Here is a 14,500-nt window from a genome sequence, read left to right as displayed (position 1 = left end):
GCTGAAAAGAAGGGGGGGGTGGGAGGCCGGAAACTTTTCTGGATCTTTCCATCTAAAGAAATTTATCAGTGTGTGTGTGTGGGGGGGAGCCCACTATGGGGCCTGAGTGAGAGTGAAGCGCTGTGCGTCAGGCAAGTCCTCACTCTCCTGGGACTATAACCTCCCATCTCCTTCCTCTCTAAAATGGGGGCCATAACAATATGGGGAGCAAACCATATAAAATTACCATTTTTTTGTAGTTCAAAACTGGTCAAATATCAACCATTTCCTGTGGTTCAATCTAATGTGTAGCTCACCGTGGGTACTTTGTGTGGATTAAGTAAGATAATACGTGGGCACCCTTGGGTGCCTGGCTTGTCGTGCTTCTGGGAACCTTTGTTATTCTTGCCCTTATAGCCATGCCTTGCTTAATGCTGTTTGGGTCAAGGACAGACCACGTAGATGAGGCGGCCCCCACATGCCTCCATCCAGTCAAGGTGAGCAGCAGACGGTCCCACCAAGTCCCACCTAGCAAGTCCCCTCCATGACGTTGGCACCGCACCAGATCACCCCAGGACTCATCTCTCAGGACACATCCCCGTCGTGAAGTGACGCATGATTCTAACCAGATAGACCCTGGCTTCAAAGTGGATTGCTCACTTTACACACTGTCAGATGGTTGCAACACGCCAATGCCAGGTAGCCTGGCAGCCACCCTAGAAGCCAATTTTAGGATTTGTCATCTGGGACTCAGACTTGAAGAGGATGCTAACTGCTTTCTTTGGACACCAAAATCCAGGCTCTTTCCACGAGGACTGACAGAAAGGAATACAGAAAATGGGAGATGCGCACAGGTCTTTGTGAAGGGAACTGTATTGGGGTTTGCCGAGTTCCCTGCCTCCCGGAACAGATCTTCCTTAAGAACCTAGAATAGCTGGGCATGTTCCCTGTGGATTTTTCCATCTAGAAACCTGGGCTTCTCTTGTAGCCAGTTAAAGCCAGAGGCCTTCTCAAGGCCCCTTCTTCCAGGGAGCCTTCCCGGATTGCCCCATCTTGAAGCTGTCTCTCTCCAAGATGCCTCCCTTCCCCTGGGACATCTGGTGAGGTCCATATTGGGTCTCCATCTACCACCAAGGCTGTTTCCTGCCACAGCTTCCCCTGCCTTTCTGTTCATGACTGTCATGGACGCTCATTGTTTCACAGGCTCTCATTGATTTTACCGCCTCCCCGCCTCTGAGCCCACTCAGGGCTCCCACCTACTCAGAGAAAATTCCAGCCACTCCCTGTGGCTCATGCTTCTTCCCTACCCTCATTTCTCATTTCTACCCATAGGTGCTAGCTCTGGGCTCTCCTTGAAGCACAATGAATACGTTCTCACCGCAGGGCCTTTGCACAGGCTGTTCCCGCCACTGGGGATCCTCTCTGCCAGACATCCCGTGTGGTTTTCTCTCACCTTCAGGTCTTTGCTTCAGCATTACTTTCTCCTGGGGGCCTCCTCTCTGACCACCCCACTGAAATTTGCCCCCACATACATTCCTTGTTCTCCCTTTCTCTTCCCCCTTCCTCGTTGACTTTTTGCACCAGCTGTGCTCTGCTTTTATCGTTTCTTCTTTGGTCCATCTGCTGCTCAGGCCTCAACATCTGTTCTGTTGAGAACCTGGTTTGCTGGGTTGCGGGGTGGCCAGATGGGGAGGGAAGAGCAGGGTGTGAGCAGGCAGGGTGATGGAGAGACAGCGGGCGAAGTGAAGTGGGAGTCACCTGCTTAAGCTCCTCGTAAGTGATGAACAGAAAGTTCTCTTTGCCCTGCATCTGAATCCAGCCCTTAATGTGGTCGAACCAGGAACCGAATGGCACTGCGGGCAGAGGGCCAGACATGGTGAGGGCTGGGCCTCAGAAGGGCTAGCTACCCCCACCTACACCCCAGGCCTGGCCCCCCCTGGTGGGACACCTCCCCTTACGCCCCCAGTGTCCCCCTATCTCCCTGTATCTCTCTCATGCCATCTCTCTGTTTCTGTGTCTTTCTCGTTCTCTGTGTCTCATTCTCTCTTTGTCTCTGTGCCCGCTTATTCTTTGTATCTCTGTCTCTTATCCTGTCTCTATGCCTTTCACTCTTTTTATGTCTCCTTCTGCCTCTCTCTGTCTCTCCCTGATTATATCTCTCTCTTTCTTTGTGCTTCTCCACCTGTATCTCTCTGTCTCTGTGGCTCTCATTCTCAGTATCTCCAGCTCTGTCATTCTTCTTCTGGCTCTGTGTCTCTGACTCCCTGTCTCTGTGTCTCTCACCCTCTGTCTCTGTGCCTAAAAAGAGACCCCTGCCAGTACCTTTCATGCTCTGTCTCCCTGTCTCCATGGCTCCTATTCCCTGTCTCTCTCTGTTTCTCATTCCCTGTGTCTGTCCCTCTCTGCATTGTGTTCTCCGTGCCTGCCGCTTTACGGCAGGTGTAGAATACCACCGTTGAATCCAACATCATTTCCTTATAACACTGATGAGAAGAAGAAAACGCCTGCCTGCCTGCCAGCCTTTAACAAAACCATGTTACTCCAGGACCTGGTTTCCTTACACGTCCTTTCACTTAAAGTCACAGTTTTCGAAAGCCTTTCGATGCCGCTAAGTGAGGCCTTACTGCATTTCTTTCTCAGTCTTTAACTGTGTCTTTCTGACTCTATTTTTGTCTCTGTTTCCTTTTCTCTGTCCCTCGTTTACTCTGTGTCTCTCACCACACTCTGGTTCCTTCTCCGTATCTGTCTCTCCCCGTTTCTGCATCCCTCACTGTCTATTTCTGTCCGTGTCCTGGCCTTTCCCTGGTCTCTCACTCTCTGCTTCTCTGCATCGCTCTGTCTCCATTGCCTGACAATGCCCTGTCAGCTGCCTCGCCCCTCCCCCCCTCATCCGCCCCCCCCCCCATCCCTGGTCCCATCTGAGTCCTCTAGGAGCCCCCGCCCCCACTTACTTCCCCACTCCTCACCTTTGCCTTTGAGGAAGCGCTGCAGGAACTGGTCAGGCGTGCCAGGGTCCTTCAAATGCCCAGAGATCTTGGAATAATGATAAAATGAGACCAACACATCCCGGGGGTCCCGGGCCACGTAGATCACCTGCGTGTGGATGTTGCAGAAGGGAATAAGGTATCAGACAAGGGCAGGACCCCCAGCTCCTGAGGTTATGTGCCCTTGAATCCCCTCTTTTCTGATCCTGCAGCAGGAAGGACTGAGGGTAGACTTCTCAAGGGACTTCCCCGTAATGGAAGTGCAGATCAGTTCACCTCATCCCGGAGGATGGAGAGAGCTCCAGCTAACCACATTCTAGGAGGAGGGAGGGAGTGTTTCTGGACCAGGTGGAGGGACAGTTAGGGAATCAATGGCAGAAGAGAGACATGGGGTTCAGGATGGGAGAGATCAGGTGAGGTTACTGATGCAGAGAGAAGAGAAACCAGCCCTTCCTTCCTAGTCCCACAGTTGAGGTTCCAGCCTTGTCTCCTCCTGCTGGACCTTTGCTGCAGCCTCCTCCCTGGCCGCCCAACCTGCACAGGTCCCCAAAGGGTATAGACCCAGAGCTGATCATTCCATCCTTGGTTCTCCGGTGCCTCAGGATGGAGTCCCAGCTCCTGGACCCGGCGTTCACGGCCCCAGTTAATCATCACCGTTCTGTTTCCTGGTTCACATTCCACAACCAACCCCACTTCCAGCCTCATCAGATATGTCCTTCCTGGCAACCCTCGCCTTCCTCAAGACTAAGCTCAGTCACCTGGGCAATCAGCCACATCTACATGACCAACCTCCAATAAAAATCCCAGACGGCGAGGTTTGGGGACGCTTCCCCGGCCAGCAACCCTGTGTGCGTGTTGGTGGATGTCACTGACTGGGAGGATTACGCGAGTGTTGTCCATGCAAGCCCGTGGGGAGAGGTGACTCTCCCGGGCCCACACTGGGTCTCTCCTGGACTCTGCCCCATGTTCTTTTCCCCTGGTTGGTTTTAATCTCTAGTTTTCATGTCATAAACTATAATGAGGAGTGCAACCACTTTGCTGGGTTTTGAGAGTTCTTAGTCTGTCTAGTGCATCGTTGAGCCTGTGGGCAGGCTTGAGGCCCTCTCAGACTATAGTCCCCATTTCTTCGCTGTTTCTACTCACTTCCTTCGTGAGCCAGTCTCCTGGCTTTCCTTACCTGCCCCCACCCCCCACCTTTCTTACCCATACATACTAAAGTAAGAGTGATTTGTTCTGACCAAGAGTCTATCTGATTAGTGATCACAGTAACATGCGGTCATAAGCCACAACGCCACCCCTATGGTGGTGGCCCCTTATGCAGCCTAGGTGTATCGTGGGTCATATCAGCTACGTTTGTGTGATTATGTTCCAGGACATTCACACAAGAAAGAAATCACCTAAGGATGTATTTCTCAGAAGGTTTTCCCAAACAGTGACTTGTGACCGTCTGTGTAGCAACAGATCGCTGACAGATGAGGCCAACCCAGATCGCTCCTGTCAAATCCCGATTTGTTTACCTCACTGCCCACTGGTGACCTCCATCTGGACATGGGGAGACCACAGTCCCCCGGCCCCACCCAACCTGCTCCTCCAAATTTTTGCCATCTCAGTTAATGGCAGCCCCAGCCTCCCAGTCACTTAAGGCAACCTTGACTCATCTCTCACACCCACATCCAATCTGTCAGTAAATCCTCCTCATTCCATTTTCAAAGCACACTGAAACCCAGCACTTCTTCCTCACCTCCCTGGCCATTACCCAGTCTGGGCCCACAAGTTTACCTCCCCCTCTCCCCTCTGGATAGTGGCAGGGCGGATTCCAGGGATCTGTCCCTCACCTTGTGCCAGAGGGTGCTGGTAAAAACCTAAGTGTGCTCTGGCCTGCCCCACCACCTGCTTCACTCACAATACAAGCAAAGTTCCTAGCAGTTGACGCTGCCCTGCGCCTTTTGGACCCTCTCTGACCTCATATCCACTCCTCTGTCCTCTTTCACTCGGTTCCAGCTGCACAAGCCTCCATGTACCTCAGGGCTTTTGCACCTGCTCTTCCTGCTGCTTGGAATATTCTTTCCCCAAACCCCCAAGTCTCCTTCCTTCACCTGCCATGTCTTTATTTGGATGACTGATTCAGGGGCTATAATCAGATTTGTAATGGCACCTTCTCACGGGATCCTCCCTTGATGATTTTATTTGTTGTCACACTAGCTCTCTGTCCCCAACCCTCTCCTTCCTGGTGTGAATTTATCACTTGGACATATTAAATATTTTTCCTTGTGTATTCTGTCTATTCTCTGCCTTGTTCCCCTTTAAAACATGAGCTCATGGGGCAGGTATTTTTGTGTGTTTACTTAGTATGGTTATAGATCTGGGCCAGGCAAATAGTAGGTGTTCAATAAAGATGTGCTGAATTAATCCATTCTTTATGCTCCCTCCCCCATTCCTGCCCTCCTCCCCCCTCCTCCTGCACCTTAGCCTTGGATTTGAAGAAAGACTTGGTGAAGAGCTGGATGGGGAGGTGGGAACTCATGAGGCGGGGACCAGAGGAGTCCAGGATTTTGAAGGCACTCAGCAGGACCTCACACCAGGGTGCCCGATTCCAGATGGGCTCAGACTGGATCCAGGAGGGATCTCCATTCTTTAGGATTAAGCTGAGGATCTCAATCATCCAGTTGGTGCCTGTGGGAAGAAATGGGACAAGTTAATCAGAGGTGGGGAGGGGCAAAGAGGGGGTTACCATCAGATTTGTAAAGGCTGCGTGTATGGCATAATGGGCTACATACACACAGTTATGTATCTCTTAACTACAGAGACACGTTCTGAGAAATGTGGTGAGGTGATCTCCTGGGCACATCATAGGCTAGCTCTTGTGCATGTTACTTCACAGACCTAGGCAGAGCAACCCATACCACACCAAGGTTGGATGGTACAGCATGTCAGATCCGATGTTGAGCCAAATGTCTTTAAGTGACATGTGACTATATTTTATTACACAGACTCCTCACAACCAGTGGAGAAGGTATGGTTGATTTCCCTTAATTTCAGAGCAGGAAACTGAGGCTCAGAGAAAAAGTCACTCACTAAGATGGCAGAGCAAAGCAGGGGAATGTTATGGAGACGGGCATTTTCCTATCTGCAATAACATGCATTTTTCTAGCCTCTCCTGGAGCTACCTGTGGGTCACGTGACAGTGCTGGGTGGGAGCACTGTGCAGCTGCTCCCAGGCTGGCCTAGAAACACTTCCATGTGACCACGTCCTCACCCTCATCCATTCCCGAGAGGCCGGATGCAGCCTCCAGTGGAGGGTCCTGTCCTGAGCATGGCAGAGCCACAGAATAGAAGGATCCAGTGTGCCCGAGACTATGTGGGTTTCCCCCACTTTCCTCCACCCATCCGCCTGTGATTGGAGTGTACAGGAGGAAGAAATAAACTTAGGTGGATTAAGCTACAAAGATGCTGGGGCTTGGGTAGTCAGGGTACCAGCACACCGTGAACACACAGAGGACGCTAGAATCGAATCCAGGTGCCTGGACTTAAAATTTCAGCTCTTTGGGCCTCCCTGGTGGTGGAAGGGGTTAAGCACCGCACTATGAAGCAATTCACAGCCTCTGCAGCATGAGTTTGATCCTCGGCCGGCCAGTGAGCAACCCACATGGCACAGCAGACCTCTCCTGTCTCGCCTGCTGCTCCCCTCAGCAGTGTATTTCAGTCAGTCTGCCTGTTCTGCTCCCCACTCTGTCTCTGGTGAATCCTCTCACCCCCCGCATCGCTGGCCTGTACCTCAGTTCTTGTATGCATAAGTAAATAAATCTTAAAAAAAAATTTTCAGCTCTTTTCATTCCCCCTTTTGGGAGTAACCCCCTAATTTCTGGGGAGCCACAGAATATCACATAGTAGGAAAGGTTTATCAATCACCCTGCTCATTGGTCCAGATTCCAGGAGACCACAGGTAAGTCAGATGAGGACAATTATAATGTTCACAGTCTATTATGATGATGTCTTGGATTCTAACAAGTACCCTGTCCACTTCTCCGTGTATTGTCTCCTGGCTCCAAATCCACTCTTCCTTGCCCTGTTTGATTTTTTTAATAAGATCTTTATTTATTTATGCATACCAGGCCACGGGTGTAGGCCAGAGGTGCAGAAGGGTGAGAGGATTCACCAGAGACAGAGTGGGGAACAGAACAGGTGGATCTACTGAAACACACTGCTGAAGGGACCAGCGGGGAGACAAGAGAGGTCTGTGGCACCATCTGGGTCAGCTCCCTGGCTGGGGATTGAACTCGCGCTGCAGTGGTGATAGTGCTGAGACTAACACCTAGGCCACCAAGGAGTGCTGCAGGAGGCCTTGATGCCCCAGCCAGATAAGAAACTGGCAAGCAGCGAAGGTAAAGGGCCTCACACCATGGTGCTGAAGATTCCTTGTGCCTCACACCATGGGGCTAAAGATCTAACATTCCTTCACTTTTTGTTCTTGGTCATAAAAAGAGAAAAATTTCCCAAAAAGTACATTAGGCTATAAATTATATGTATCAGCAGACTGCAAGCAATTGGCACGGAAAATTACCTGTTTAGAAATTAGTTACTACACAATTTGGCCCAATTAACAATGGGAGACAATTTATTGTATATATCTGACAAGCAATCCAGCATAGCAATTATAGTATATCCTTCTTTTGTTTTTTAGAAGTTCCTTTTTATTTAGAAGTTTCTTAGGAAAGTTTTTTTTTGTTTTTTAATTTTTAATTTTTTAATTTTTCTAGAGGCATGTTTTATTTATTTATTTGTTTTTTTTTTTTTTTTTAACATTTATTTATTTATTTATTTATTTATACAAGCACTGGGTATAGTCAGAAGCGCAGGAGGGTGAGAGAATTCACCAGAGCCAGAGCGGGGAGCAGAGCAGGCAGAAGGACCGAAGTACACTGCTGAGGGGAGCAGTGGGTGGCAGGAGAGGTCTGCGTGCCATGTGGGACCCTTCTCTGGTGGCCGGGGAGCAGCCGGGAATCGAACCGGCACTGCAGAGGCTGTGGGCAGCTTTGCAACCCAGCGCTCAACCGCTGCGCCACCAGGGAGGCCCTGTTTGTTTTGTTTATACATGCACTGGGTAGAGTCAGAAGCACGGGAGGGTGAGAGAATTCACCAGAGCCAGAGCGGGGAGCAGAGCAGGCAGAAGGACCGAAGGACACTGCTGAGGGGAGCAGCGGGCGGCAGGAGAGGTCTGCGCGCCATGTGGGACCCTCCTCTGGTGGCCGGGGAGCAGCCGGGGATCGAACCGGCGCCACAGAGGCCACGGGCAGCTTCGCAACCCAGTGCTCAACCGCTGCGCCACAGGGGAGGCCCTCTTAGGAAAGTTTTTAAATGAAGTTGACTGTATTAAGAAGTTTGTAGGTAGAAAAGGTTCTGATAGCTGAGCAGCTATGAATAAAATAGTGTTAGGTTTGGTTTTTTATCTATTAACCTTGAAGGCTACCGTCTAGCTGGGACCTGTAGGAGCCAGTAGTCCATGGGAATAAAATACACTAATTGTTTCTGCTTTACACATGACAATGTATTTTTTTTTCTGCTTACTAAAAATGAATAAATAAAGACCTGCTGAGTCTCTCGGCAGAAGATACCAGCACCTCACCAAGTGTCAGTGTCTCCTCATTCTACCTCATCCCCTTCCCCTCAGCCCTTTCGTTTTCGCCGATGCCGTCTCATCCTTTCAGGAACCCCTGACACGACATTTGCCGGAGGCTGGTCCCCGGCAAAGGAGGCCCCAATAATTTAACTTTTCTAAGGTGTGCAGCTCAGTGGCATTAGGTACATTCACCTATTGTCCAAACCTCACAACATTTCATCTCCAAAGCTGTTTCATCTTGTAAAACTGAAAGGCTCTTCCCAGCAAAAAGTTGCTCCCTGATCCCCATTCCTCCAGCCCTCTGGTGACTGCAATTCTACTCTACGTCTTTATGAATCTGACTATTCCAGGGCCCTCGTGTTAAGTGGACTCATACAGAGTTTGTCCTTTTTGTGTCTGGCTTATTTCACTTAATGTCTTTAAGGTTCGCTTATGTTGTGGCATGGATCAGAATTTCCTTTTTTTAAGGCTGAATCATATTGCCTTGGATGCAAATGCCACCTTCATTAACCCATTCATGGACTGGAGGCCATAGAACTGCTATGGCCAGGGGTAATAGAAAGACCTCTTTGAGACTTTGCTTTCAATTCTTTTGGACTTACACCCAGAAGCAGAGTTTCTGAGTCAGATAGAAATCTTGGTTTAAATTTTTTTTTTCCCCAGAAACGCCATACTGTCTTCCACAGTGGCTTCACAATCATACACTCCCACCAACAGTGTACAAATGCGCCCCCTCCAACATTTGTTGTTTTCTGGTTTTTTGACACTAGTTATCTTAATGGGTGCAAATAATTTGTATATTACATTTTTTTTTCCTCTTCAAATGACTGTGTGGTTTCACTGTCTGTCTGGATCCGACTGATACTCCCCTCAGGAGGTCATGGAGAGAGACACTGAATATCCTCACAATTCATTCTTTCTTTATGCCAGAGTCAGAATTTTAAGATTTTTTTTTAACATCTTAAAAGGACAGGCTATCAGGGAAAAGAGAAAAAGAGAGACACCTGCATAGTCACAGGAGGGCAGGAGAGTTGCAGAATTTTAAGATTTAGCTAAGCATGTTGGCATCCAGCTAGAGACTCTAACCCCAAGACACCTTTGCAGCAAAGTGTGGTCATGTGGCTAACCTCTGGCCAATTACAGTCCATACCATTCAAGTCACAATCATAGTATGATATGGTCTGACCAGAGATATCTCAAGGGGCCTCCCTGGTGGCACAAGGGGTTAAGACACAATCAGTCTGTGTGCAGCTACTGCAGCAATAGTTCGATCCCCAACCAGGAAGCTATCCACATGGCGCAGCAGATCTCTCCTGACTTGCCCACTGCTCCCCTCAGCAGTGTATTTCAGTCAATCTGCCTGTTCTGCTCCCCACTCTGTCTCTGGTGAATCCTCTCACACTCTACACCTCTGGCCTGTACCCCAGTTTTTGTTTGCATAAGTAAATCTTTTTAAAAAAAGGTATCTTAAATTAAGACATCAACTAGAAAAGACAGATATTCATTTCATGATATAATTTTTAAAAATAGACTGGGAAAACTATTATGAACAGTGTTCATAGTCAGTAAAAAAAGATAATATTATCTAGGGAAACTTACTTACAAGTCATAACACATACACACTCACAAAGGGTTAAGTTCACTAATATGTAAAGAGCTCTATGAATCAATAAACCACCAGCAATTCAATAGGGAGGAAAAAGCAGGGGTAAGAACAGACAGACTATAGGGAAGGAAAGATAAGTAGTTCTTTAAGAATCTAAAAATTTGCTCAACTTTACCAATAACAACACAAGAATAAATGAAAGCAAAATCAAAGTTCCATTTTTCAACTTTGAGCTAGCAAAGACCAAAAAATCCTTGTAAATAAACAAGGAAACTCTATTTACAGTGCTAAGATGGGATGGTGTCACATAATTTTATTTTCAAAAAATAAATGATATCAAAATGCAAAAACGGTATGTCTATAGTGCTAAATTTTGTGAGAGGAAGTTAAAAATATATTTATGTACATTTCTGCTTGTACATGCAAATTCTGCAAGAATACACAGAGTTATTGCTGGCTGCAAAAGTAGAACTTTCAGTATAAGCCCTTTTTACCTCTTGAATTTTGAACTATGAAATCATTGCTTTTAAAGCGAGAAATTAATACACTTTAAATTTTAAAGAAAAGTTAGAGTAATTGGACATCCATGCAAAGCACCTCTACCTATGCCATTTATAAAAAGTAGCTCAAAATGGCTCCAAGATTTAAATATAAAATCTAAAACTAGAAACTTTCTAGGAGAAAACACAAAGGGCATATTTGTAACCTTGGATTAGGCAAAGGTTTCTTACCTATGACATCAAATTTTGATCTTTTAAAGAACAAACTGACAGGTTGGATTTCATGAAAATTAAAAATGTACACTTCGAGAAGACACTTAAAAAGTGAATGAAGGCCTCCCTGGTGATGCAGGGATTAAGTTTCAGTGCTATCAAGCTATCGCCAGCCATTGCAACACGAGTTTGATCCCCAGCCAGGGAAGTGACACACAGCGCAGCAGACCCCTCCAGTCTTGCCCACTGCTTCCCTCAGCAGTGTATTTCAGTGGATCTGCCTGTTCTGCTCCCCACTCAGTGTCTGTTGAATCCTCGTACACTCCTGTACCTCTGGCCTACACCCCAGTTCTTTTATGCATAAATAAATAAGTAAATCCTTTAAAAAAAATCTTTTAAAAAAAAGTGAATGAAAAGACAAGCCACAGCCTGTGAGAGAAAACGTTTATAGAATGATGAAGGGTTTATACTCCAATGATACAGAAAACCCTGAAAACTCAACAAAAATGAATAAATAATTTCTAAATAAATAATATGAAAACAACTTGGCTAAAACAAAAGGGGGGGAACTGAACAGTCACTTTATGGAAGAAGATACATATGATGGCTCATGAGCACCTGAAAATATGCCCAACATCATTAATCATTAGGGAAATGCAAATTCAAACCACAAGAAGATACCAGTCTAACCTGTTAGTATGGCTTAAAGAAAACATTTGACAATATCAAGTGGTGGCAAGGAAGTAGAACAACTGGAGCTCACCTATGTTGCTAGTGGGAGTGCAAAATGGGAAAGCCACTTTGGAAAAACAGTTTGGCATTTTCTCATAAAGTTAAATATACACACTTCCCACTGACACAGCGATCCCACATCTCAGTTTTTATCCAAGATAAACAACAGCACATTTCCATGCACAGATGTATACACAAAACTACACAACAGCTGTGTTCATACTCACCCCACACTGGAAACAACCCAAAGCTTTTTCAATAGATGAATGGATAAACCAATGATGGTCCATCTGTACAATGGACTATTCTTCAGCAATTAAATATACATGCACAGACACACACCTTGGATGAATCTGAAGTGCATTATGTTGAGTAAAAGAAGTCAGTCTCAAAGGCTCTATATGTTATGACTCCATTTATGTGACATCCTGAACTAGGGGTTGGGGGTGTGGGAGAATCTGACTACAAAAGAATGTAAGAGGAGTTTTCTGTGGTGATGAAACTGTTCTATAGCTTGATTGTGGCTGTGGTTATATGGCTATATATGTCTACCAAAACTCATAGAACTCAGAGAGAAAGTAAAACATTGCCTACATAGGGAACATTCTAAGAAACATGACTTGTAAAAGCCAAAGAGTTCAAACAACCCAAATGTTTACCAACTAACAAATGTATAAACACAATGGGTCCATCCAGACTAGGAATAGTATTTGGCCATTAAGAGGGATGAAGCACTGATCCAAACTACAGCATGGATGAAGTTTGAAAACATGATGCTAAGTGAAATAGGCCAGAAAGAAAATGTCATGAGTTGTGTGATTCCACTGGTAAGAAATATTCAGAATGGGTGGGTCCATAGAGATAAAAAGTAGATTAAAGGTTGCCCAAGATTGGAGGAAGTGGTGACTGGGAGGTGATGACTATTGGGTACTGGGCTGCTTGTAGGAGTGCTGAAAATGTTCTAAATTTGTGGTATTGTTAGGGGGAAATAATGTCCTAAAATAATCCCATACAGGCTTTGTGGACCCCACCCCCACTCCAGACTAAAGCCATCAAAACATTGGGAAAGACAAATCCCATCACCACCAAGGGAAAGGTGGCTGGGACCTGGGGGTGGAGTTGGGCAGCCAGGTTGGATATAAAAACCAGACACGTGGGCCTTGGGGTCTCTCTGGCTATCGCTCGCCTCCCGGCGTCAGGACTCCTGGCTGGCGGCCAACTCTGAGAGCGCCATTTTGGGGTTCCTGATTGGCGGATTGGGTAGGACTCGTTTAAAACTTTGTCTCCCACTTTTCTCCCAGAGCTGTACATTTCCTCATTTCCCCTTCCCTTGTCAATAAACCTTTTATGAACCTTTCACGTGTGCCTGCAGTAGAGCATTGCTAAGTCCTTTTAAGCGCGCGGGTGAGGACCCACAGTCAGGCACCCCGTTTTGTATCGGGGTTGCTCTACAACAGTATGGGTGCATGATTGTGGCTATACCCCCAATTGTAGAATTGCATGCTTTAAAATGGGTAAATTATATTTTAAGTGAATTATATCAAAACTGCTATTAAAAAAAAACAACCCACTTTCATAGAACTAAATTTTAAAAAGGGTGAAAAACTTCAAACCCATGTATAAAAAGTTAAAGAAGTTAACCAGATGAACCCCATTATTTTAAAGAAGAAAAAGTTGACGTTCATCTGCTCTCTCACCAAAACCTCCCCAGGGTTCACTTTGCACTTTGGAGTAAAGTTGCCACAGACCCTCATCCAGAGGGGTGGATGTTCCTTCCAGCCTCATTCCTCAGCCTCATCTACCTTCTCTAGCTCCCTCAAACTCAGCCCCCTACCTCGGGGCCTTTGCACACGCCATTCCCCTGCCTAGAACACACTTTACCTTCAATCTCCTTTGCATCTTCTGCATGAACATCGTCTCCCCAGGAGGCCTGCCCTCATTCCCAGACCAATATTTCTATCTACCTTCAATACTCTCGTGGGGGGACCCACCCCAATTCTATATCATAATATCAGAAGTGACACATTTAAATAAAACGCGTCTCTTCCACAAATTGAGATGTCTCTTATTCACAGCTGTGTCTCTCAATGTCAATGCTTGAATGGAGAAAATGCAGTTTTTCTCCTCACCCTTTTTCCTTCCTTCCTTCCCTTAACAAATATTCACCCAATACTTATTGTGTGCCAAGCACTGCCCAATATTTATTGTGTGCCAGGCACTGTTGTGGCCTCCAAAAACACAGCAGCAATCAAGACAAGCTAAAATGTCTGTCCTCACTGACCTCCCATTTGTAAGGTCGAGGCTGGGGCAATATTGGGGGGCCGGGGGAGGGGCTTGAAACTGCTGCCACCTGCATTCCCTGAGTGGCTCTGCACTGTGCCTGATAAGCACTGTGCCTGAAAGAACCCTAAGTTCCAAGAGAGAACAACTACTTTGAAGAGCAACATCACTCCACCTTCCACCAAGGCCAGACCCCGCCCTATAAAAGATTACCCTCATCCCCCAAGGGGCATGACTTCTCTGACCTCTGTGGGGGTTGGAGAACCGTGCCCAAGGACGCAATAAACTTTCTGCCTGTGAGAAACGTAGCCTGGCTTTCCTCTTCTTTACCACACCAATCCTTTCATCTTGGTGAGACAGACGCTAAAGAGAGAAACAGAACAGCAACAGAAGGCTGGCCAGGGCTTGTCAGGGCCCTGGCCATTTCATCCGTTTCATCTGCTTTGTTGTCTCCTCATGTCACCTCCAAAGAGAGTCTGATCGGTGTCCCTTACAATGAACTATGGCCACCTTGGCTGGCAGCTGGAAGGCCTCAAGCAGTTTGAAAATAAGTTTGCGTTAATGATAGGAGATCCTTTGGTGGAGAGAA

General features: G+C 46.9%; 1 protein-coding gene across 3 annotated transcripts in view; it reads right to left on the bottom strand.

Annotated features, from left to right (window-relative positions):
* SULT2B1 (sulfotransferase family 2B member 1) overlaps positions 1-14,500 on the bottom strand; it is a 41,871-nt gene that overhangs the window by 3,192 nt on the left and 24,179 nt on the right. For all 3 annotated transcript variants that reach the window (XM_037516904.2, XM_037516905.2, XM_037516906.2), the window contains exons 3-5: positions 5,428-5,636; positions 2,946-3,072; positions 1,738-1,832 (exon numbers count right to left, since the gene is read on the bottom strand). In XM_037516904.2, the coding sequence (XP_037372801.1) occupies positions 1,738-1,832; positions 2,946-3,072; positions 5,428-5,636 (431 nt within the window). The remainder of the gene's footprint in view (positions 1-1,737; positions 1,833-2,945; positions 3,073-5,427; positions 5,637-14,500) is intronic.

The sequence above is a fragment of the Talpa occidentalis genome, unplaced genomic scaffold, assembly GCF_014898055.3.
Source record: "Talpa occidentalis isolate TD23 unplaced genomic scaffold, MPIMG_talOcc4v2.1 talOcc4.17, whole genome shotgun sequence".
NCBI classification, from domain to species: domain Eukaryota; kingdom Metazoa; phylum Chordata; class Mammalia; order Eulipotyphla; family Talpidae; genus Talpa; species Talpa occidentalis.
The sequence above is the reverse complement of the archived record's forward strand: the minus strand, read 5'-3'. Positions and strand labels throughout refer to the sequence as shown.